Source organism: Mugil cephalus, chromosome 14 (assembly GCF_022458985.1).
Source record: "Mugil cephalus isolate CIBA_MC_2020 chromosome 14, CIBA_Mcephalus_1.1, whole genome shotgun sequence".
Taxonomy (NCBI): Eukaryota; Metazoa; Chordata; class Actinopteri; order Mugiliformes; family Mugilidae; genus Mugil; species Mugil cephalus.
In genome coordinates, this window is record NC_061783.1 from 3651779 (window position 1) to 3677604 (window position 25826).

The 25826-nt window shown below is 38.7% G+C and overlaps 3 protein-coding genes and 1 long non-coding RNA gene across 5 annotated transcripts in view; 3 read left to right on the forward strand and 1 right to left on the reverse strand.

The window, feature by feature from the left end:
* Window positions 1-18402, reverse strand: part of LOC125019580 — a 34331-nt gene extending 15929 nt beyond the window's left edge. Inside the window, exon 1 of the long non-coding RNA XR_007114095.1 lies at window positions 18329-18402. This is a non-coding gene — a long non-coding RNA (uncharacterized LOC125019580). The remainder of the gene's footprint in view (window positions 1-18328) is intronic.
* Window positions 1-25826, forward strand: part of LOC125019577 (CMP-N-acetylneuraminate-beta-galactosamide-alpha-2,3-sialyltransferase 1-like) — a 27761-nt gene continuing 1935 nt past the window's right edge. Inside the window, exons 1-7 of one of the 2 annotated variants that reach the window (XM_047604427.1) lie at window positions 1-619; window positions 20125-20720; window positions 21143-21505; window positions 21600-21796; window positions 21880-22059; window positions 22757-22802; window positions 23322-23441. In XM_047604427.1, coding sequence (XP_047460383.1) covers window positions 21170-21505; window positions 21600-21796; window positions 21880-22059; window positions 22757-22802; window positions 23322-23441 — 879 coding nt within the window. In that variant the 5' untranslated portion in view covers window positions 1-619; window positions 20125-20720; window positions 21143-21169. The remainder of the gene's footprint in view (window positions 620-20124; window positions 20721-21142; window positions 21506-21599; window positions 21797-21879; window positions 22060-22756; window positions 22803-23321; window positions 23442-25826) is intronic. The other variant, XM_047604426.1, reaches the window with a different exon arrangement.
* On the forward strand, window positions 2113-8229 carry LOC125019578 (CMP-N-acetylneuraminate-beta-galactosamide-alpha-2,3-sialyltransferase 2-like). Its single transcript, XM_047604428.1, has 5 exons — window positions 2113-2255; window positions 2340-2518; window positions 3200-3245; window positions 3762-3881; window positions 7410-8229. Exons 2-5 carry the CDS (start codon window positions 2403-2405, stop codon window positions 7518-7520), a joined length of 393 nt encoding a protein of 130 aa, XP_047460384.1. The 5' UTR covers window positions 2113-2255; window positions 2340-2402; the 3' UTR covers window positions 7521-8229.
* LOC125019574 (CMP-N-acetylneuraminate-beta-galactosamide-alpha-2,3-sialyltransferase 1-like) overlaps window positions 19647-25826 on the forward strand; it is a 27669-nt gene continuing 21489 nt past the window's right edge. Inside the window, exon 1 of the mRNA XM_047604421.1 lies at window positions 19647-20113. The gene's annotated coding sequence lies outside the window, so the exon portion shown is untranslated. The remainder of the gene's footprint in view (window positions 20114-25826) is intronic.

Sequence of the window (25826 nt, forward strand, 5' to 3'; positions counted from 1 at the left end):
CAGTCCATCCATCCTGCTGCACAACACATCACACGCCGACCTGAACCTCCTTCTCCTCCTCCACCTCCAACTCCAGCCTGGCATCTACAGCGCTTCTTCTGACGTTCAGTGGGAATCTCAGTCGTCGCTCAGCTGGACAGCAGCTGATTATTATTATTATTATTATTATTATTATTATTGTTGTTATTATTATTATTATTATTATTATTATTATTACATCATCTTCCTCTTTTCCTTCGTCTCCTTTCTTCTTCTGACTACAGACTTACAGACTGTAAAAATGACTTAATGTAAATGGACTTGATGTGTCCTTTTTTTTCTGACGACATCTGTTGTTAGATCCCATAGGTACAGGTAAGACAGCTTCACCGTTTATACAGGGTTACGGCTTCGCGTCAGCAGAATATTACCCCGACTGAATTCAGTGATAGCGCTACTCAAGCTGTAGGCGGGTTAACTCGCCTGGCTTCCGACCACATTTAAGCCTGATGTCTGCCCCGCTTCCTCTCCTCCTCCGGAACCACCAGTCAGGGAGGCTTCCCGCAACTGTTTCCGAAGTTGAGTCCCGGCAGTTGTGGTGGTTTACCCCTAATGGATCACTTCACTTGGTGCGTGCCAGGTTAAGATTGAAAGTTTTAAAGTGGACTCAATAGACTAAAATGCAGATATTCGTTGTAATAATAATCATAAATCAAATAATCAATCAAAATACGAATTAACTATTGTCAAATCAATCATAATCATTTCCGTAGTATAATGTGAAAACGTTGATCAAAAAGAATTACTTATGAGCTGGGCGGATGGAGTAGGGGTGTAGAAATTGTCCACATCTGTCCAAAAATCCTTTTTAGGGAGAAAGGCGTCTGGTGAGCCGCACGTCCATGCGACACAACCCAAATCCAGCCCTTTTACTGCCGCAGTACGACTTATAAAATAGGGAAGTCCCGATGAACGATGTTTCTGTCCTTTGGGAAATCCCTTAAAATCCTCGCATTGTAATCCAAAATGTCTCCTCGACTCAGTACAAAGTCCAAGAAGTAGAGATCCAAAATGCGAAAGCTAATCCAATCTTCGACTGCTAGTTAGGGGAATGCAAACAGAACTTTTAGAGCCAAAATAGCATTGCGGAGGAGTTGGCTTCAGTCCACATGCTGCACAGTCCTGTCCAAGGTGAAACTACCTCTGCATTACATCTTTTATATCTTTAACTTTAAGGTACATCCTATCTGTAATACATCATAATGACTGACCATCACACCAACAACTTTGTCCAATAAGGCCTTACACCCATGATTTATTAATTAATATTTGGACATTAGATCATTCTCTGTACTTTTCCACTAACTGTATGTTTGGACATGTCCTGACCTGTCCCCAGGCCTGCTGGCCTTTTCCTTCCCCCTTTTACCCTACTGCCTGACAGCTGTATCTTGTTTTTCTGATTCTGCCCCTGATTATGGAATCATTAGTTACATTTCTTCAACTATTATTCATCTTACGTTCTGTGTATGACATGAATTTACTGAGAATCAACACAATAAATCAAAATGACTTAAAATCATCAAAATCATTCTTCAAAAACCTATCAATTCAGGTTGTGATTACGCACATGGTACCATACTTTAAAAATGTTTATGGCCTCACTTCTGCTCACTTGTAAATTTCCCACATCCTTTCTTGTTTCAGATCGTAGCCGTTTCCCTGACCACAAGCGTCACACATCCAGAAATATGTCGTTGAAGATGCTGAAGATAATCTCTATAGCCCTGTGCTTCGCCAGCATTCTTGTGTTTTTAACAGGATTCACTGAGTTCAATATTCAGTTCTTTCTTGATAATCAAACCCTCTGTGGGACGTGTTTATCCCCCAAAAATCAGCTGTGCTTCCACCCCTTAAAACCCCCAGTGAAGCCGCTTTTATCTGCGAACCACAACCTCTCAGAGGATGATTTCAACTGGTGGAAGGTGAGGACAGAGTTCTTCTGCCTTGTTGAAGTTGGTGGATGGAAATGTCCCAGTGTGCTAGTCCAGATAAACATTCTGTATCTGTCTCCACCAGCACTTACAGGATGAAAAACAAGACTACAACACATATAAAAAAACAGTGAACAGCCTGTTTCGGACATTCCCAACCATCCTGGAGCCTGTAAAGCCCAGCAGAGACAGCTGTAAGACCTGTGCTATGGTGGGAAATTCTGGTAACTTGAAGGGATCACGTCGTGGACCTCAGATAGATTTCCATGATTACGTCATCAGGTAAATATTCACCAAGAAGAAAATCTCATTTAAAGACTGGCCTCTTCTTAAAGAGTGGACTGATTTCCCCTGTGTTTTTTTTAGAATTAACGGGGTCGCACCAAAGGCTTCGAAGAAGATGTCGGCACCAAAACAACTCATCAGGTCATGTATCCAGAGAGTGCCATGGATTTAGACAACTCCACTCACCTTGTGTTGACCCCATTCAAGATACTGGATCTAGAGTGGCTCAGGATGAGCATGACAACTGGATTTCATGGAATGTGAGTCAGTCCTCTTTTCAATTTTTTATTTTAGACTGTATTTAAGTGGTTGTCCCAGTTTGCTATCAGGTGTGTTTAATGTAATGTGATTAGATCATACTATGCATGCTGCGTGTCATGCGTGTGATTCTAAGTGACAAGGGATGCCAGTTAGAGGGCTCAGTCCATGCTCACAGAAGCTGAGTCAGGATGCTAAACTACAATTCCACCTCAATCAGATTGGTTGTGTCAGATTATAACATAGGAGTACTTCCTCTTGGACTAACCTGGAACAGTCACACTAGATGATCTTGAAATCATTCTACAGTCTATTGGGGTCTTAGGCAATAACTGCCACCAGACTTGGTCACAGACAGAGCAAGACACACTGCTCCACTGGCTAAGTCAACTAAGTTAATAGTTGATGAAAGAACAAATAATTTAATGCGAGTACAAATTACTTTAATCCTGCGTCTTTCCTATTTAGTGTCGGTAATACTTGTCATTGTCTGTGAGAGCAAGGAGGAAGACTGTGCTTGGACATAATGTGTGTTCCTGTAGTGTTTCATGAGTTTCATGTACAATAGATTATGCAAATTAGAATTTTCTTTAATAGACACACAGGTCACATCTGCATGATGATCTTTTGGAGGTGTGTCAAAGACTTAATTTGAATTTGTCACTTCATGCCGTCCCCAACAGGTCCTATGCGCCAGTAAAATCAAAAATAGCAGCCAGCAAGGATTTGGTGAGTAACACTAAGAGATTCATGGACTCTACAGGTAGTGGGTCGTGTAACTCTCCTGTTATCCTCAAATGTTACTAACACATTTTACCCTTGAAGTCAATTTGACGCCAGGGATATTTGCCTCCAGAATATTATTTACATGAAATTGTTGTCCTAGTTGTTGTGTCAGGACCTTTGTTGATTTGTTGAATACATAAATAACCCCTTGATAATGAAACCTACCAGGGAGTTGACCTTTCCTCTAGCGCCACCATCAGGGCAAACTTTTAAATTAGAATGAACAGTTTGGGGTCAAATTAACCCCAGAGGAACACCAATGTGTGCACTGTGTTCAGCACATTGAGCAAATATGATGACAATTTTGTGCTTAGCCAGTTGTCTCCATCAAATTAAGAAAAGTCATAAAATACGAATGAAAAAAGTCAACTGTTATTTTTTGAATGATGAACATTGAATGGGGTCAAATTTACCCCAAGTATAACAGGAGGGTTAAAGGCCAATTCTGATTGACAACAGGTGATGGTGATCAACCCGGCTTTCATAAGATACGCTCATGACACATGGCTGGGAAAGAAGGGCCGGTATCCATCCACTGGCTTTATAACTTTGGCTCTTGCGCTGAACATTTGCAATGAGGTAAGTTCATTCCTTGAACTGGAGCTGTCTTTGTGAGGTTTAAAAAGTTCTTGGTTTCTGAATAAGTAGCGAGTCTAAAGCGAGCAGCTCAGTATGTTTGTCACATTTAAAACAAAGGTAACAACAACAAAGGCTTAGCACTCAGACATGTGACCTGCATGACTGAGTAAGATAAGGTCGTAGTTGGCAAAGTTTTTAGGTTAAATATAATTTGCCCACAGTGATGGAAAAAAAATCCCTTAGTGGTAAAAGATAGATGCTGACCTCCTCCATACGAGACTCTGAGGCACTTTGGTCACAGTGGCTTCTGTTCTTGTCAGGGAAGGTAAAACCCAAGTTCAACAGCCACTACTTGATACATAACAAAATAATCTCGATTACAACAATACACTCTGGCATTAAACTGTAACACTGATAGTTTCCCTGATTTCAGCCGGTTGAGCGTATTTGTAAAAATGATTGACGTAACCCACTGAGCAAAGAGACGTCTGAACCACGTCTTCAAGTCATTTTTGCACGTCTAATTTGGGTCACCTGAAGGTGTAGACCGTTACTCCAGACAACGTCTTTTTGTGACATGTACTGAACGTCCATTCATGACGTCTACAGTACATAATTATAGGAGCTACTGGTAGTCCAAATGTGGTCTTTGTGGACATCTTTTCTATGTCAAATTTGAACAAATTTTAGACATTGTTTTTATAGTGTACCAGTGCTTCCTCTACATTCATTTAAGCTGCCACTCCTTCAAGTTTGTTTTCTTTTCTTTCTTTTTTTTTTTTTACTGACGCAAATACACTGTCACTGCATGTCTGCTTGCGACTACAAAGGTAAACAACAGATAACTATCTTGCTCAATATCTACTTTTTGGGGTTCTCAATCTACCAGTTACCATCACTTTGTGTCTCGTCTGCTCGACGGCACTAGGTTTATCAATAAAGAATGAGGTTATCATGACCCAGAAGTTTAACACCTGTTGTTAAACTCAAGTTTAACCTGACAATATCACATGATGGTGGTGACCGACGCTGCACGTGTAATTATCCGACGTTTTATCGAGTTGTTTTCTTTTTGCTCAGGTGTATTAGGTCACTGGTGGGCCTTAGAACACTGTGTACTGTACTGCCTTTAGTTTAGTTTAGTTTAGTTTCTATGCATATTTCTCTACAGCAGATGGTAACTGGAAATGCATACCAAAGGCATTACATGTTTCCACTCCAAACCTGCTGCGGAGCCAAACAAAACAGTAAAATTAACTGGTAAAGGAAACAGGTTCCTACCTTCTGGGCAAGACCACAGCCAGGTTAACAATAAATCACAATCCAATCCCGGCTGTTTTTTTCCCACATCTTTATTGCAAACATCATGCTGATTTCAGTTGAGAAATACTAGTTACTAGGCTACAAATTCAACAAACAGCAGCCATCATAACCCTCATATAAGTTTAAAAAAAAAAAAAAGAAGTGGTAAAATAAAATGAATAAAATGACACCTCCTGGGTCTGTACTACAAAAATAGGGTTAGTCCTGAGTGACTATGTACAAATATAAGAACAATTAAAATATAAAACAATAATAAAAAAAAACAAATAGTGAACACTGGTAAAAATCAAATGTATTTTTTTTTTTTACACTGATAAATGTTAATTTTATTAACAACAATAATAAAAAGGAAAAACAACACGCTGAGGACAGCAGCTATAGTGTTGAAACAACACTGAGCATAGTTTCTTCAAACAAAATCAGCCCTGAGTGACTGTGAAGCCCCCATCTCCAGTTCTTTGAGGTGCATGCTTTAAATACTCTGAAGTATGTGTCCTTGTAAGTTCCAGATTATCAAATTGCATGATTCTATCAAAGGAAAGATATTTTCCTCTCCTTCAGCCCAGGATCTTTATACCTTTTGGGAAGGATAGTCCATCTATGCACAAATCACGCGACAATTTCTCATGTTTAAGATATTTATTTGGTACACAGAGAATAGGTATTGATTTCAGCGCTGAGGCTTCAGTCAGTCCACCTTAGGGTAGAAAAAAACAAAAGCTCCCCTTCAAGCACGTACAGTGACCTTATTCTACCTAGACTCCGCGGTTCCAGAAGGGAGGAGCACTGCCTCTCATGTGTCAGTGAGTTTCTATGTGTAGCCAATAAGCTTTTTTCCAGCGTATGAAATATTAGGGTGTGATGAGTTCTAGTCTGTGCGCAAGCTGTAGCAAAACGGAAGACAACTCCTTATATGGTGAGATAGCGGAAGTAACATTCTTCCTGATTCTTCTCAGTGTTATACACAGGCTGAAGGCCTTATTAACCTCTTAAAACCCAACAATTCCACCTGTACAAGTAGAAAAAGACAAGACTATAAACTACACAAATGCACACTCGTAACACCGTATGTGTTATATATAACGTTACCAAACGCTCTATGTATTGATTTTTCGCTGGCTTTGTTGTAAACAAATTGTTGTGTTCAAAAGCTAACGTTAGCAGATGCAATTAATTGTCGCGACAACGGGTTTGAAATAGATTAACACAACAGCTAAAACGGCAAACGCTATAAATGCATAAATGGACACAAAATTAACTAGGCAAGTCTATGGGCTGACCGAACTTACTTGCAATTCAGTAGACACTGATTTCAGACGGCTGTAGGTTGTTGTAGAGGACGTATAATATTTGTCTAATGTTTAGAGGGAAGCGTCCGCAAGGTTGTGATGGGAAACTGTTAAATGTTAAAACTGTCAAATAATTTGTGTTTAATAAAAAAAAGTTTATTAAAGTAAAAATTATGCGTGCCCACCCCCACCATTAAAATCGTAACAGTGATTAAAAGTAGATGTACAACGCAGGCGATGCATATTATAAACGTAAAGCAATGTGTGTTTTAATTGTGGAAATTAAAGAAATTCTAAACGTAAAACAATGTGTTCCATTCCCCCAAAGTCGTTCGGTCCAGGAAAGTAAAATTTACACCGCAAATTACCTACCATATGTCTGGAGAACAGAGGTCCTGTGATAAAACTAATCCAGTGGCACTGTCTCTGAGCATTAGACGGATGAAATCATGAAATCAAGCATTTAAGTGTTGGCAAAGGTGGAGCTGATTTAAATACTGAAAGGACTAATTCTTCCCCAGGATAAATAGTATGAAAAAATATATGTTGTATTATCCTTTATAATTTACAATATATAAAAATATATTGTAAATTGTTATCTGACACACAGTGGAGTGAGGTGGAATCCAGCAGAGATCATGCCGTGCGAATGCTCCACATGAACCACACATGAATCACTGGATGTCCCAGGTGAAACTGGTTCTGTGTGAATATATTTTTTCATCTCGTACACCCCCAGAGACAGTCTTTGAATCATTTCCTTTTTGCTTTCACTGACCATTCATCCATCTCCACCTCGACCATAATTCAATCATTATTTTGGCTGGTGTGCGCGTATTAGTTACAAAAGTGAACAAGTCTTTTATGCATTATGTAGTTTTGTTGACTGTCACATGTTGGTTTTTCCTTTTCACAGGTTCATGTGTTTGGTTTCGGAGCAGACAAGGATGGAAACTGGAATCATTACTTCGAGGAACTCCGGGACAAAAAGTTCAGAACTGGAAACCATCCAGGACAACGGGAGTAGGATGTTATCCAGCGTTTAGATGAGCAAAAACAAATCTCCTTTTATAGAGGGTGGTGAATTCCTGACATGCTGAATGACATGCTGCTTTCTTTGGGAGAACACTACCAGAGTGGAAGGAAGAAATAAAAGCTAAATTAAAAGTGTACCAGGTGGAAGTTTGTATGAAATGAAGCAATTATGCACGGTTTCAGGGTATTCACTGTCTGTTTGTATTTATTTTTGAACCAGGGATGCACTTTTATAGTATTGAAGGAAATTTACTAATATGTTGGAGAAAGTTTTGATGAGATACTGTGTATAGGAGCTTGTCAAAGCTACTGTGATTAACTCATGTGATATGGTCACCCTTACAGTCTTCTCTCTACCCAAATCTAAACATCACATCCACATACATCAAGACCATATGAAGAAAACACACATTGAAATACAACTTAATCCACTCAGACCTCAAATGCAGAAACATTTAATTGTTGTCTTCTCTTTGGTTTCAGTTGTTGTGAATCTGCGTTACAAACACTGATAAATGGGACCAAGTAGCTTTGGCTGCCAAAGTTATGTAGCCTCCAGATTTTGATTTCGTTCTTTGTTGCCATGTACAAATGTTATTTGTGTGTACTAGGCTGGTTTGACTTGTTTATGGCATATGGAAACTTTCCAAGGGGATTTGTTGCGGAGACAAGAGAGTAAATCTGCCAGTAGGCAAGTGTAACTGCAACTTGTTTCTTGTTTTTCTACATTCAGTGCAATTGAACTAAATTAGTTGTACTCATTTATTTTTTGGTCGTATTTTGGCCAAATTAATTAAACATGGGACAATAGCCAAATTTTATTCCAACAAGTGTACCCAACAAAGGTTGACCAGTAGGATAAAGCAGAAAGTGTACTCCTCATGTCTTGTTGAAATATTTGTTGAATCATTTTGTTTCCGTCTTTAGGAGTACATGAAAAACAAGTTTTTCCAATTTCAACAAATATAAATGCAAATAGAACAAGTATTGAAACTAATATTGAAATCTGTCTAGCTGGTGTGACCCAGGCAGAACAAAGACAACTGTCGCCTCCTGTCCAGTCCAACTGGCAGCAGGTTACAAATAGCTTTACCAACAGATGGAGCGACAGTGGGGACAGCTAATCACATGTAAGCGGCAAACGGGAGAGCCAATCAAAGAGCGATATTTGGATTAGAGGTGGGACTTCAAGCAGAAACTGAGTGTAATGCCTTTGTGTTCCGTAATTATTAACTAAATACTATGGACAGTGGTTGTATTCGTAGTGTTGACACAGTAGAGCAGGGCGTGTCCTGAGCATCCCCATCTACACCGCTGCTTTTGTAGCCTCTTGGATGAATTGTGGGGTCATTTTGATCGGCCAACCGCTCTTGAAAAGATTTACCACTTTTCCACAATTTCACCATTTGTGGCTAATGGCTCTCAAAGCTTAGTCCCAAGGCTTTAGAAATGGCTTCAGAATTTCTTTGGATCTTGGCATGATGTCTACATTGTAAAATGAATAAATAAAATTAATAGTTAAGTGCTGTGAAATCACAACACAAAAATATGTAAATAGATAAACAATGAAGTGATGTTTAATTTAGGATAATATTTTGTAAAATACTTAACCAGTCACAGCTGTTAATTTACCTGTTTTTTTCTCATTAATATAATTGAATAATTGGAAATTTCTAGTACATTTTAAATACAATGATAATGATTTTCAATATAAATTTGTCATTAGCACATTCACATTCACACATTTTTTCTCACTTATCCAACTCTAGGGAATACGGTGATTGACTAAATTTCTCATAGGGGTGGCGTATCAGCCTTTAAACAAGGCAAGGAAAATAGAAAAATAATGTCTTGTCTTCAACTTTGTTTGTATTATGTTTTGTTTTTGTTTTCTGTTCTTTTTCAGGATGGTCCTGCTTTTCCTCACAACGGTACATTCTCTGGATCGAATTATCGTACAGGACAACATCCCGTCCTACATTTCTGTCATCTACATGGTGTTTGGGAGCTATTATTGCTTTAATGTCCATTAACCATCAGAGCAGACGTCTACCCTGGAGTTTATTCAGAGGTATGTCTCTTTGGATTGGCTTTAAATCTAATTTGCATTGTATTGAGTTGAAACAAATCTGAATAACTCCTGCTAAAAAACATATTACCAGAGTGAGTGCTTTGTATTGTGATTTGTCTTTTTTTCTATGAAAGTCAACAATACTGTAAATGCAAGGGTTTTCATCAAAGGATCATAGTCTCAGTCACCATTGATAACTCATTCAGCAACATTTATTTATTTAAATGAAAATCTCCAAGATTGTAACTGCTATGGTCCAATTTTATTATTATTAACAAAGTTGTCTGTTTTTCTTCTATTTCCCAAGGTGTTTTATCTCCAGAGAAGGGCACTAAAGTGGAGACTAAAAAGTACCATCTTCATATGAACCCAAGAGTCCTCACCTTGATTCAGGAGCTTTCGGATCATGAGTGGCGTGATGTCTGAATAAGATTCACGGCACCTGACGACGTGCCCCATTCAGAATTCCAATGTTTGTTGCAGATCATATCTAGACTGTTCAGAGACAAAATTGTTTATATACAGATTTTATAGTTTTATACAGGGGTGGACTGGGACAAAAATTCAGCCCTGGCATTTTCTGTCCAGACCAGCCCACTACATTATCAGCAGACACCACGTAGAAGTCCACAAATCTCATGGCGTCTTCTCTCATGCATACTAGAAAGGAGAGTCATATTCCTTGATAGCAGTTAACAAATAAATCACGCAACTATGAACTCAAAGACTAAAATTGACAGCTATAGCAATCAATCAATCAACCAATCAATCAATCAATCAATCAATCAATCTTTATTCATTATAGTGTCAAATCACAACAGAAGTTATGTCATGACTAGGGGTGGGACGAGACTAACCGGAAGAACCCTTATGCTACCCTTTCAGTTTTTAGTCTGTGACTGTGAAAATCTTTTGGTGTAAGCCCAGCATTAGTTAAAACCAGACTTGGACAATGATAACAAAATATCCTGACAAATAATCTAAAACAGAAACATAGTACAGAAAGTAGCAGCATTTAAGATGGAACTCATTTGTTTTAACAGTGACTCAGTCATTATGAAGACATAAATAGAGAATTGAAAAAAAAAAATATCTATAGATGTGTGAAAAAGTATAAGACATGAATTACAGGTCTGAATAGATATGCATTCTCATATACGTGTATGTGCACATGTATGTATTGCCCTACTTCCTCATCCGCAGCCAGCGAGCTCCACTCCTCACCAAATTCATGACCTGCAAAAAACAGCAAACAGAACTTGTACTCAGTATCTCTTGTACTCAGGTCGAGAACCAGCGTGGGTGGGACTCCTGGGCCTCTGTAGCCTATCATAGGACCACCGGGCCAGGTATTTTTTAGACTGACAAGCCAATGGGCCTCTAATGTGTCTGCAGGCTGCAGCGGAGTTCTTGGAGTTCTGCTGTGAGAGGGATGTGTGAGGTCCTTTAGAATTCCCTCTGCTCTGCGCACACAATGGGATCTGTAGATGTCCGGCAGATGTGGCAGTGACCCAGCAATGACTTCCTCTGCTGTTCTCACCACCCTGTTTAGATTGTGCCTATCTTCTTCTGTGCTGCTGCCAAACCAGGATGAAATGTAGTATGTGAGAACAGTCTCAATGGTGCCTCTGTAAAACATGGTCAGGGCAGGAACCGGAAGGTTGACCTTTTTCAGTCTGTGGAGAGAGTGAAGTTGTTGTTGGGCCTTCTTAATGACAGCTCTAGTGTTGACTCTGGAGGTTAGCTTGTCAGTCAGAAGGACCCCCAGGAATTTGGTGTTGTGCACCCTCTCCACCTCAGAGTTGTTGATGTTCAGAGGGAGATGGTGCTGGTGACCAGCCCTCCTGAAATCTATCACCATCTCCTTTGTTTTGGCAACATTGGACCAACGTGGACCAATTCAGTCAACCTTCAACCTTGGCCAATGTCCCAGAAAAGGATGATTTTTTTATTTATTTTTTTTGAATACTTTATGTTTTCATTGATGCAACAGTAACAACAGTACAACTTATTCCCACAACCAAAGTAGTGTAAATAATAGACAAACAAAAAAAGATAATAAAAATAAAATGATTTGCAAAAATCTAATGAATGCATAAATAATAATAATAATGTTTTTTTTTTGTATCAGTTCACTTTTTCCATATTTGACCTTGTAGCTGTTTAGAAGAGCTTGTAGCTTGGTAGGAGATTGGGTTGGGTTCATGAGAAATAAAATTACAACATCAGCAAATAAACTAATTTTGTGAATTTGTTGACCAACTTGGACACCTTTTATGTCTGGGTGATAGGAGTTGGAATTATACCATTTGTGGCTATCTTTGCTTGTGGTTTGTGATATAGGGTTTTCACCCAATTAATAAAAGACGTGCCAAACCCAAAACTGTCAAGGCCATTCAAGGCGGTTAAAGGCCTTTTCAGCATCTAATGATGCTGTGCGATAGTGGGATCATTTCTGGTGTCAGCTAGATGTTGAAGAGTCTATGAAGATTATCAGTTGCAAGTCGTTTGCTTATAAAACCTGTTTGGTCAAAAACAGAAAAGGGTATGGCCCATCCCACAGAAAGTAGGACAACACTAATTCCCACCCATGACAGCACTGATACTGAACAGAAACAGTGCAAGTCCCTTTCTATGAAGAGTTGCGTATTTGATGTCCCCAAGTGCAGATCTAACTCTCTCAGATTCTTTTTCTTTCTGTAAGGGGTGGCTGAAGGCCTGTTGTATTAACTCGGTAGTAATCCAAAATAAGGCAATCATTTTAGAACTAATAGAACAATGGTCAAGCAGTGTATACGAACAATGTTGTAGTAAGGTAAGATGGGTCAGGTTAAAATTAAATTACAGCATTTGCGTTATTAGCTGTTGTATCTAAAATGCTCTCAACGACTATAGTGGAACGAAAATATAAGCGAGGTTATGACTACTATATAAAGGTAGGTTACACTAACCAATCAAAAATGTCCAGTGAAACTTAAATGTCCCGTGCCTCATGGAACGCATCACCAGCAGTCAACTTTTACTCATGTTCGTCCTCACCTTCAGGATGCAGTTTATGAATGAATGACATGGCTTCTTTAGGTGTTTTGAAGAATTGTCGTCGGCCCCGTCGTGGAGAATTCTCAATGTTGCAGGATAGAGCAATGCAAACGGTATCTTCCGGTGGTCTGGGGTAGAGTGCCCTGTGTGCCTGCTCGATGATGATGGGGTTGGGGAAGTTGTCAGAGCCCAGAAGAGAGCCAGTCAGTGAAAAACTTCACTGGGTTTGCGTCTTCACAACCGTCCGGTAGGTTAATGACTCGGATGATGTTACACCTGCTGTAATTTTCGAGCTGATCAACTTTTTGCTTTTCTTTGGATCTGGTATACATGCACTCACTCGGAGTCGACTTTAGTTCAGAGTTTGGGTGAAATAAGATAGTTGAAGGATAATTGAAACTGTGTGTTGTGGGGAGCTCTCAGAGGCACGTCCACCTACCATCGCTGCATCACGTGAGTCCTCGAAAAGGATGATTTTCAGTAGTTTCACACCATTATAATAGTTTCAACAAAATGAATATGATTGGTTGGCTACAGGTCGGGAGGAGTCGTGGTTTAGACTTAAGTCTCCCATCGTTGGTGGACAGGTCGGTCTCAACCCATGGTCACTCAGGTCCTCCAATCCCCTGGGACAGCGCCCTAGAAAAAGGAGAAAGTTCTTCCTACCTGTTCCTCCCTGACATAGACCTCACATGCTCTGTTCCACGCTCATCCTCCTCTGCCGGACCCTTGCTGCTCTTTGACTCCCTCCTTTGCAACTTTTGTCACTTCAGAACGGCTTCTCATAGTTCTCTATTTTGTCTCTCAGACTTGCTACGTGTTTCCTTCTTGCTCTGTCCTCAAGTAACTTAAACGGGGTTGATGCTCTTGACGCTCCCATTATCTAGGACCTCATTCTTTGTTTGATTTCATCAATGTTAATTCTCAACTGATGTCACCTGACACCTGTCCTTTGAACAATCTCAACTGATTACACGTCTAATCAAAAAATAATTCTCACAGTATCTAGCTGTCCTTTTAGGTGCTAATCTTAGCCACATTTTTTTTTACATATCTGATAAAAGTGTTAGCTTCAAAGGAGTGTCCTTTGTCTTTCAAGTGGAGGTGGACTGCTGAGTAATTCCCTCATGAGCTGGCTCTCCATTGTTGAGCTGTTTGTGGATGGATTGTTTAGTTTCCCCAATGCACACATCAACGTCAAGTGTTTTTTTTTTTCTTAAATTAAGTATGTTTGACAATCTGAAACATTTTCGTGTGACAAACATGAAATCAGGAAAGGGGCAAACCCTTTTTCACACCACGGTACAGTATATGAGGTTTCATACACTGATCAGTGACAACATTATGACCACTGACAGGAGAAGTAAGCCATGTTCATCTTTTGGACCTGGCATTCAAGTGGATGCACCATATCAGGTAGTCATAATGTTATGCCGGATTGGTGTATGTAAGATTAATAGTCATTGTAAGTTTATCTATCAAGTATATTTAAATACAACCAGTGTTGAAAAAAAGAGTTTTTGTTTTAAAGACTACAAGTAACGATGCGAAGAAAAAAAAAGAAAACAAAAAAAAGAGTTGTCATGCAAGATATTCACATTGGTGTAACTGTTTCCTTGCACCCTGGGCTCTAATATTGATTTTTGACTAATAAATGGAATTAATTTACTTTGCATTATTGCACAGTTCTTATAGTGTCTTGTACTGTACCATTGTTAATTCTAACCGTAATATTTTAAGTCCTTTATAAGTTTTTTTTTTTTTTTTCCCCTTAAGTGGCGATTTAGAAACAAGGTGATCTTACAAGCTTTGAACCAGCAGACATCTGAGTTTCCTTCAAACTGTTCTCAATCTAAATCTAAAGTCTGGCATGACAGTGCTGATCTTGCTTGCTGTCCAACCTATTTCTCTGCTTTGACTGACCTGTGGGTAAAACTATGCACAAAATGTTGTTAGGGTTTTTGTGTAGGGTGGGTTAGTCCCTCATCCTGGCGTGGACGACTGACTGATCTACCTTGAGCAAGTGAATATCACTTCTCAAGGTGTGGCGAACCACTCAGGAGATATAAGTCACAGTCAGGTGAGACATTCAGATGTTGAGACCACTGGTAGAAGCAGAACAGATGTTAGTGCTGAAGAAGAACACTGTTCTGATGTTCTTTGTCTTTCTGTATGTCTTCATATCATACACTGTAATGTTAATATTTTATGCAGTCATGTTACACATTCATAAGGCATAATTATATGGGGCGCCATTTGTCAAGATGTGCATGTTATAACAGGCAATGTTTTCTACATTAAGCTCCAAAATACTAATAAAAATTAGGTGTGAATTTTTCAAAGTCACTTTTTTATCGTCATCATTCACTAAATGTTAAATGTAAATGTTAAATCTACATCTTAAATCTCAATGTTAAATGTAGTGCTTGGCGAAACTAGAGCAGTGTTGCGATAGGAGCGCACCTCTGTCTTCACTGACTTCACTGACTGACCCATCACATTTAAAATCCACATCATCCTAAAACTATGTCTACTATATCTGGACATGTCTCCTCAGGGCTCCACCAGCATCACCACCACAAACACAAATTCTATTATGATTTAACAATGAAATTATAACAAAAGCATTTTAATGTCCAAGCATTGCCATCCCAGACCAATAACAAAATAATCTTAAATCAAAGTAAATTGTATGACAGAAAGAATACAGTGGATATAAAAAAGTCTACACACCCCTGTTTAAATGCCAGGTTTTCGTGATGTAAAAACATGACAGCAGGACAAATAATTTCGCAACTTTAATGTGACCTATAACCTGTACAACGCAATTGAAAAACAAACAGAAATCTTCCAGGGAAGTGACGTAAAAATAAATAACTGAGATAATGTGTTTGCATAAATGTGCACACCCTTTTACAACTGGGGATGTGGCTGTGTTTAGATTTAACCAATTACATTCAAACTCATGTTAAATTGGAGTCAGCACACGCCTGTCACCATTTAAAGTGCCTCTGATCAACCCCAAATAAAGTTCAGCTGTTCTCGTACGCTTTTCCTGACATTTTTGTAGCTACATCTTCCAGCACACTGCAAAAAATACAAATCTTACCAGGTATATTTGTCTCATTTCTAGTCAAAATATCTCATTACAATTAATATAAGACACAACTGCCTAACGAGTACCATTTCAGCAAGATATAGGGACTTGATTTAAGACAATACATCTTGAATATCTTGTTAAGTGAAAAAGTCTCGAAAACCTCTTGTTTTGAGTCATATGTCGTATGAAACAAGCTTTTTGACATTTGAAAAGGTTTTTAAGCTGCCGTGTTATTTGCAAAAGATAAATCATCTTGTTTCAGGAATTAGACTCACTTGATTTAAGAAAATATATCTTGTTTATAGGAAAGCCTTAAGTTTCAACAGATTTTGACAAAAACACATCAGATAGTGACTTTCTGGCGTCTCTGCTGTTTGCCTCATGGTGATCACAAGACTAGGGATTACCAAATCCAGGATTTTTAATGTTCAGTTACATAAAATTAATTTCTGCCATCAATCCCTGTTTTGGAAATGGTAGCAGTCTGTGGTTTCAGCAGTGATCAGGCTGTCTTGCTAGTTTACCTTACTGCGCAGCAAACATTAAAGTTTAAACGAAGATGAGAGATGGCACACTCCATGGCCATTTCCATCTCTGAAAAACAGCGTGTTTTATTCAGAATCTAAGTGAGATTCACATTCACTTGATTTTTTAAGAAGTGAGACGTCTCACGTTTTTATCGTGTCGGTTGAAAGTTGGACATGTGCAGTAGCGAACACAAAGAAGAACAACAGTACGGCTCTCTGGAGGGAACGTTACAGAGCTACCTCGTCCGAGACGTTTTGAATTCGTATTTCATTGCAGGTAAAGTTGTATCGAATATCTCGTGTTTTTTAGTCACATACGTTTTAAAAATGATCCATGTTTCAGTGTGTATTTGTTGTATACACTGTTGCAGCCGAGCACGAGCTAACACCACCTGAGCTAACTTGCTAGCTAAAACCGCTAACGGCATGGACTAACTTGTTTTATATTTACGTCATAACTCTGAATTCTGAACTGATTTTAATGAAATTGTTTTTTATTATAAATTGGATAAATTGAACATGATACTGGTTACTTGTTTCAATTAAATCCAGTTACTGGTTTGGATCTACTCAATTCTATACTAAAACAGTAACCTTCTAAATAGCTGCAACTTAAAATGTAAATTATTTAGAATTTATGCTTTTGAGTTTCTCCAAAATTGTAGATTGCTATACACACTCTGTATATTAGTATTAAACAACCGATTACGATGTTTAATTCACCACTCTGATATGGTGATGCATAGTCCACCGTGGTATGTAATTTCTTTATCTATTGTTAATGCACTAACTAGTCTGCTCTAGCCAGCTGTTTCATACAGTTTGTTCTATGGCACAAATTCATCTTGCAATGTGTGTCTTACATTATGTCATAGCTGCGCTGTGTGCAAACCTGGTGAGCAACTACAAGAAACGTCTCATCGCTGTGCTTGCCAACAAAGGTTTCTCTACAAAGTACTGACTTGTGTTGTGCTTGGGGATCAAATACTTATTTCCCTTAATAAAATACATAACAATTTATAACTTTTAGATTGTGTGTTTTTTATGCATTTTCGACTGATATTCTGTCTATACCCATAACCAGTAAACAACCATAAAAACCAGAGTCTGATCATTTCTATGGAAGTGGGCAAACTTACAAATTCAGCAGGGGATCAAATACTTATTACTAATACTTACCCCCACTGTATAATATACAAGGCATTTTTTGTCTGAGATGCAAATTATATTAGATTCAATCTTATTATCATTACAGTGCAATGCTGATCAGAATTCAAAGAAGCAGCAAACTGCAGTATAATATAACATATGGGAATGCTGAGGTATGAAGAATTAACATACACAGTGAGCACTTTGATGTAAAGTTTAACACTATAAACACACTTTAGACAAAATGAACTGTAACAATAAACGATTCTTATATAACTTATATAACTTAAACTTAAAACTCTATTATATGAAGGAATATCATTTTGACTGACCATTACAAGCAGAGCAAACGTTAACCAATAATAAATGAAAATAAAAATGCAGACAGATGTAAACACCTGCTTAATAGGGCTTAATGAGGTATTATTATTATTATTATTATTATTATTATTATTATTATTATTTAATATGCTTTGCTATGCAGTACCAAACTAGTGTGGGCTTATTCTTTTCATAATAAGAAATAATAGTATCAATTAGTTTTAGTATAAAAATAACAATGAAAAATATAAGTTGCGCTTTTTTTTCTTCTCCACATCATGGACAGCGCCATTAGCAAATGCCTATACTGCCTATGCCGCGGGCCGGCCCTGTCTGAGGGGGAAAGAAACGTCTACTGCTGTTTCTGTGAGGGCAGCGCCATCTGTTGGTGATGCCTAATCATTTAATGTTCCATAAATCCATACATCCATAAATGCTAACGCACACCTTAAAACCAGCCAGCTCCATTAACCAAGCACGCACAATGAAATACACATGCATATGCTTTCAATATGTCAGATTATAATATGCCTACAGTATTAGTATCATACCAGTAGTATATTCCTGTAATTCTATAATTTACTTGAACTCACCAATTCATGAATATTAAGTTTTTACGTTTGGAGACGATGCGCGTCTGATGCGTCTTGTCCGTTAGTGAGGGAGCTGTGTAAATATTTCAAACTTCCTTCTCTGATCTATGGTTGCGTTTAGACTGTAGCGGATATACATATACAGCATAATTCTCACTGAAGGGTACAACTGAAACGAGCATAAATCAGAATATTTCCTTCAGCATTTTCACATTTACGTTTTTGGATGCAATGACTTGATTGGATAAACGAATAAATGGGATGTAGTTAGACATGAATTAATTTCACTAGCAAACAAAACAACGACAACGAAAAAAAAATAAGTTTAAAGTATCTTCTAAGGACACATTGATTGTACATACCATATAATGGAGGAAAGCACCAACATTTGGGCAGACCAGTGTTCTTTTTTTGTGGCACTGATGTCTGTTCGGTTGCTACCACCACGCCCCACCTTTCCACACCTGCAGCTCAGGTGCAAGTCACCAGTCAAATTCTCAGGAAATCCTCTTCCAGGGATATCTGACACCGATCAGCTGACAGTTTACCCAGTAGTCAGTAGTGACACACTCATATAGTGGTAGTTGGACCAGAAGCGCATTCACTGATCAGGCCAGAGATGAAAACTAATTATATTACTTTTTAAAATAATTTATTTACATTTGATTACCTATCGGCTTAATATGTTGTTATGATTGACTAAGTGAACAATTCTGCCACTAAAATAGTCTCATTATTATTATTGTCATTATTACTTCTTTCACTCCCTCCTCTTCTTCCCTTTTCTTCTTCTTGGACTTAGACAGACTTTAATGATACACGAGGGTCACAGGAGTAAAGGTAGCACTCTTAAAAACCACAAGTAAAAAGAAAAGAAAATAAGATTTAGATTTAGATTGAAATAAAAAATATTATTAAATATTAATAATATAGTAAAAATAAATGTGATGTGTAAGTGTAATCAAAAATCTTCAGAATTAGCATTATGAACAAATGTACAAAAGTATTTGTCCAAAAATATCCAGTTGTTTGGTCAGATGCATAGCCACAGTGGCATGGATCGTGTCGTAGGCTGTTGCCTTGTCCGCTGAGAGAGGGATGTAAACTCCAACAACAACTCCAAAGCGCTTCTCAGACACATTCCCTCTGGGACCCAGCAAGCGCACACAGTCCATCCATCCTGCTGCACAACACCTCACACGCCGACCTGAACTTCCTTCTCCTCCTCCACCTCCAACTCCAGCCTGGCATCTACAGCGCTTCTTCTGACGTTCAGTGGGAATCTCAGTCGTCGCTCAGCTGGACAGCAGATGATGATGATGATGATGATGATTATTATTATTATTATTATTATTATTGTTATTATTATTATTATTATTATTATTATTATTACATCATCTTCCTCTTTTCCTTCGTCTCGTTTCATCTTTTGACTACAGACTTACAGACTGTAAAAATGAATTAATGTAAATGGACTTGATGTGTCTTTTTTTTTTCTGACGACATCTGTTGTTAGATCCCATAGGTACAGATAAGACAGCATCACCGTTTATACAGGGTTACGGCTTCACGTCAGCAGAATATTACCCCGACTGAATTCAGTGATAGCGCTACTCAAGCTGTAGGCGGGTTAACTCGCCTGGCTTCCGACCACATTTAAGCCTGATGTCTGCCCCGCTTCCTCTCCTCCTCCGGAACCACCAGTCAGGGAGGCTTCCCGCAACTGTTTCCGAAGTTGAGTCCCGGCAGTTGTGGTGGTTTACCCCTAATGGATCACTTCACTTGGTGCGTGCCAGGTTAAGATTGAAAGATTAGACTGAAAACGCTAGGGACATAAAATAGTTTTAAGTGGACTCAATAGACTAAAATGCAGATATTCGTTGTAATAATAATCATAAATCAAATAATCAATCAAAATACGAATTAACTATTGTCAAATCAATCATAATCATTTCCTAGTATAATGTGAAAACGTTGATCAAAAAGAATTACTTATGAGCTGGGCGGATGGAGTAGGGGTGTAGAAATTGTCCACATCTGTCCAAAAATCCTTTTTAGGGAAGGAAAGGCGTCTGGTGAGCCGCACGTCGGATGCGACCACACCCAAATCCAGCCCTTTTACTGCCGCAGTACGACTTAGTAAAATAGGGAAGTCCCGATGAACGATGTTTCTGTCCTTTGGGAAATCCCTTAAAATCCTCGCATTGTAATCCAAAATGTCTCCTCGACTCAGTACAAAGTCCAAGAAGTAGAGATCCAAAATGCGAAAGCTAATCCAATCTTCGACTGCTAGTTAGGGGAAATGCAAACAGAACTTTTAGAGCCAAAATAGCATTGCGGAGGAGTTGGCTCAGTCCACATGCTGCACAGTCCGTGTCCAAGGTGAAACTACCTCTGCATTACATCTTTTATACTCTTAACTTTAAGGTACATCCTATCTGTAATACATCATAATGACTGACCATCACACCAACAACTTTGTCCAATAAGGGCCTTACACCCATGATTTATTAATTAATATTTGGACATTAGATCATTCTCTGTACTTTTCCACTAACTGTATGTTTGGACATGTCCTGACCTGTCCCCAGGCCTGCTGGCCTTTGCCTTCCCCCTTTTACCCTACTGCCTGACAGCTGTATCTTGTTTTTCTCATTCTGCCCCTGATTATGGAATCATTAGTTACATTTCTTCAACTATTATTCATCTTACGTTCTGTGTATGACATGAATTTACTGAGAATCAACACAATAAATCAAAATGACTTAAAATCATCAAAATCATTCTTCAAAAACCTATCAATTCAGGTTGCGATTACGCACATGGTACCATACTTTAAAAATGTTTGTGGCCTCACTTCTGCTCACTTGTAAATTTCCCACATCCTTTCTTGTTTCAGATCGTAGCCGTTTCCCTGACCACAAGCATCACACATCCAGAAATATGTCGTTGAAGATGCTGAAGATAATCTCTATAGCCCTGTGCTTCGCCAGCATTCTTGTGTTTTTAACAGGATTCACTAAGTTCAATATTCAGTTCTTTCTTGATAATCAAACCCTCTGTGGGACGTGTTTATCCCCCAAAAATCAGCTGTGCTTCCACCCCTTAAAACCCCCAGTTGAGCCGCTTTTATCTGCGAACCACAACCTCTCAGAGAATGATTTTAACTGGTGGAAGGTGAGGACAGAGTTCTTCTGCCTTGTTGAAGTTGGTGGATGGAAATGTCCCAGTGTGCTAGTCCAGATAAACATTCTGTATCTGTCTCCACCAGCACTTACAGGATGAAAAACAAGACTACAACACATATAAAAAAACAGTCAACAGCCTGTTTCGGACATTCCCAACCATCCCGGAGCCTGTAAAACTCAGCAGAGACAGCTGTAAGACCTGTGCTGTGGTGGGAAATTCTGGTAACTTGAAGGGATCACGTCATGGACCTCAGATAGATTTCCATGATTACGTCATCAGGTAAATATTCACCAAGAAGAAAATCTCATTTAAAGACTGGCCTCTTCTTAAAGAGTGGAATGATTTCCCCTGTGTTTTTTTAGAATTAACGGGGGTCGCACCAAAGGCTTCGAAGAAGATGTCGGCACCAAAACAACTCATCGGGTCATGTATCCAGAGAGTGCCGTGGATTTAGACAACTCCACTCACCTTGTGTTGACCCCATTCAAGATACTGGATCTAGAGTGGCTCAGGATGAGCATGACAACTGGATTTCATGGAATGTGAGTCAATCCTCTTTTCAGTTTTTCATTTTAGACTGTATTTAAGTGGTTGTCCCAGTTTGCTATCAGGTGTGTTTAATGTAATGTGATTAGATCATACTATGCATGCTGCGTGTCATGCGTGTGATTCTAAGTGACAAGGGATGCCAGTTAGAGGGCTCAGTCCATGCTCACAGAAGCTGAGTCAGGATACTAAACTACAATTCCACCTCAATCAGATTGGTTGTGTCAGATTATAACATAGGAGTACTTCCTCTTGGACTAACCTGGAACAGTGACACTAGATGATCTTGAAATCATTCTACAGTCTATTGGGGTCTTAGGCAATAACTGCCACCAGACTTGGTCACAGACAGAGCAAGACACACTGCTCCACTGGCTAAGTTAACTAAGTTAATAGTTGATGAAAGAACAAATAATTTAATGCGAGTAGAAATGACTTTCCCCTGTTTTCAAAATTGACTAGCACTTAGCTATTTAGTGTCGGTAATACTTGTCATTATCTGTGAGAGCAAGGAGGAAGACTGTGCTTGGACATAATGTGTGTTCCTGTAGTGTTTCATGAGTTTCATGTACAATAGATTATGCAAATTAGAATTTTCTTTAATAGACACACAGGTCACATCTGCATGATGATCTTTTGGAGGGTGTGTCAAAGACTTAATTTGAATTTGTCACTTCATGCCGTCCCCAACAGGTCCTATGCGCCAGTAAAATCAAAAATAGCAGCCAGCAAGGATTTGGTGAGTAACACTAAGAGATTCATGGACTCTACAGGTAGTGGGTCGTGTAACTCTCCTGTTATCCTCAAATGTTACTAACACATTTTACCCTTGAAGTCAATTTGACGCCAGGGATATTTGCCTCCAGAATATTATTTACATGAAATTGTTGTCCTAGTTGTTGTGTCAGGACCTTTGTTGATTTGTTGAATACATAAATAACCCCTTGATAATGAAACCTACCAGGGAGTTGACCTTTCCTCTAGCGCCACCATCAGGGCAAACTTTTAAATTAGAATGAACAGTTTGGGCTCAAACCTACCCCAGAGGAACACCAATGTGTGCACTGTGTTCAGCACATTGAGCAAATATCATGATGACAATTTTGTGCTTAGCCAGTTGTCTCCATCAAATTAAGAAAAGTCATAAAATACGAATGAAAAAAGTCAACTGTTATTTTTTGAATGATGAACATTGAATGGGGTCAAATTTACCCCAAGTGTAACAGGAGGGTTAAAGGACAATTCTGATTGACGACAGGTGATAGTGATCAACCCGGCTTTCATTAGATACGCTCATGACACGTGGCTGGGACAGAAGGGCCGGTATCCATCCACTGGCTTTATAACTTTGGCTCTTGCGCTGAACATTTGCAATGAGGTAAGTTCATACCTTGAACTGGAGCTGTCTTTGTGAGGTTTAAAAAGTTCATGGTTTCTGAATAAGTAGCGAGTCTAAAGCGAGCAGCTCAGTATGTTTGTCACATTTAAAACAAAGGTAACAACAACAAAGGCTTAGCACTCAGACATGTGACCTGCATGACTGAGTAAGATAAGGTCGTAGTTGGCAAAGTTTTTAGGTTAAATATAATTTGCCCACAGTGATGGAAAAAAATCCCTTAGTGGTAAAAGATAGATGCTGACCTCCTCCATACGAGACTCTGAGGCACTTTGGTCACAGCGGCTTCTGTTCTTGTCAGGGAAGGTAAAACCCAAGTTCAACAGCCACTACTTGATACATAACAAAATAATCTCGATTACTATATTACATATTTGTAAAAATGAGTGACGTAACCCACTGAGCAAAGAAACATCTAAACAACGTCTTCAAGTCATTTTTGCACGTCTAATTTGGGTCACCTGAAGGTGCAGACTGTTACTCCAGACAACGTCTTTTTGTGACATCTACTGAACGTCCATTCATGAAGTCTACAGTACATAATTATAGGAGCTACTGGTAGTCCAAATGTGGTCTTTGTGGACATCTTTTCTATGTCAAATTTGAACAAATTTTAGACATTGTTTTTATAGTGTACCAGTGCTTCCTCTACATTCATTTAAGCTGCCACTCCTTCAAGTTTGTTTTCTTTTCTTTCTTTTTTTTTTTTTTACTGACGCAAATACACTGTCACTGCATGTCTGCTTGCGACTACAAAGGTAAACAACAGATAACTATCTTGCTCAATATCTACTTTTTGGGGTTCTTAATCTACCAGTTACCATCACTTTGTGTCTCGTCTGCTCGACGGCACTCGGTTTATCAATAAAAAATGAGGTTATCATGACCCAGAAGTTTAACACCTGTTGTTAAACTCAAGTTTAACCTGACAATATCACATGATGGTGGTGACCGACGCTGCACGCGTAATTATCCGACGTTTTATCAAGTTGTTTTCTTTTTGCTCAGGTGTATTAGGTCACTGGTGGGCCTTAGAACACTGTGTACTGTACTGCTTTTAGTTTAGTTTAGTTTAGTTTCTATGCATATTTCTCTACAGCAGATGGTAACTGGAAATGCATACCAAAGGCATTACATGTTTCCACTCCAAACCTGCTGCGGAGCCAAACAAAACAGTAAAATTAACTGGTAAAGGAAACAGGTTCCTACCTTCTGGGCAAGACCACAGCCAGGTTAACAATAAATCACAATCCAATCCTGACTGTTTTTTCCCACATCTTTATTGCAAACATCATGCTGATTTCAGTTGAGAAATACTAGTTACTAGGCTACAAATTCAACAAACAGCAGCCATCATAACCCTCATATAAGTTTAAAAAAAAAAAAAGAAGTGGTAAAATAAAATGAATAAAATGACACCTCCTGGGTCTGTACTACAAAAATAGGGTTAGTCCTGAGTGACTATGTACAAATATAAGAACAATTAAAATATAAAACAATAATAAAAAAAAACAAATAGTGAACACTGGTAAAAATCAAATGTATTTTTTTTTTTACACTGATAAATGTTAATTTTATTAACAACAGTAATAAAAAAGAAAAACAACACGCTGAGGACAGCAGCTATAGTGTTGAAACAACACTGAGCATAGTTTCTTCAAACAAAATCAGCCCTGAGTGACTGTGAAGCCCCCATCTCCAGTCCTTTGAGGTGCATGCTTTAAATACTCTGAAGTATGTGTCCTTGTAAGTTCCAGATTATCAAATTACATGATTCTATCAAAGGAAAGATATTTTCCTCTCCTTCAGCCCAGGATCTTTATACCTTTTGGGAAGGATAGTCCATCTATGCACAAATCACGCGACAATTTCTCATGTTTAAGATATTTATTTGGTACACAGAGAATAGGTATTGATTTCAGCGCTGAGGCTTCAGTCAGTCCACCTTAGGGGTAGAAAAAAACAAAAGCTCCCCTTCAAGCACGTACAGTGACCTTATTCTATCTAGACTCCGCGGTTCCAGAAGGGAGGAGCACTGCCTCTCATGTGTCAGTGAGTTTCTATGTGTAGCCAATAAGCTTTTTTCCAGCGTATGAAATATTAGGGTGTGATGAGTTCTAGTCTGTGCGCAAGCTGTAGCAAAACGGAAGACAACTCCTTATATGGTGAGATAGCGGAAGTAACATTCTTCCTGATTCTTCTCAGTGTTATACACAGGCTGAAGGCCTTATTAACCTCTTAAAACCCAACAATTCCACCTGTACAAGTAGAAAAAGTAAAACTACACAAATGCACACTCGTAACACTGTATGTGTTATATATAATGTTACCAAACGCTCTATGTATTGATTTTTCGCTGGCTTTGTT

Coding starts and splice junctions, on each gene's coding strand:
- LOC125019578 (XM_047604428.1), top strand. CDS start 2,403: ATGTATCCAGAGAGTGCCATGGATTTAGACAACTCCACTCACCTTGTG. Junction 2,519..3,199: donor ACAACTGGATTTCATGGAAT/GTGAGTCAGTCC, acceptor CGTCCCCAACAG/GTCCTATGCGCCAGTAAAAT. Junction 3,882..7,409: donor CGCTGAACATTTGCAATGAG/GTAAGTTCATTC, acceptor TCCTTTTCACAG/GTTCATGTGTTTGGTTTCGG.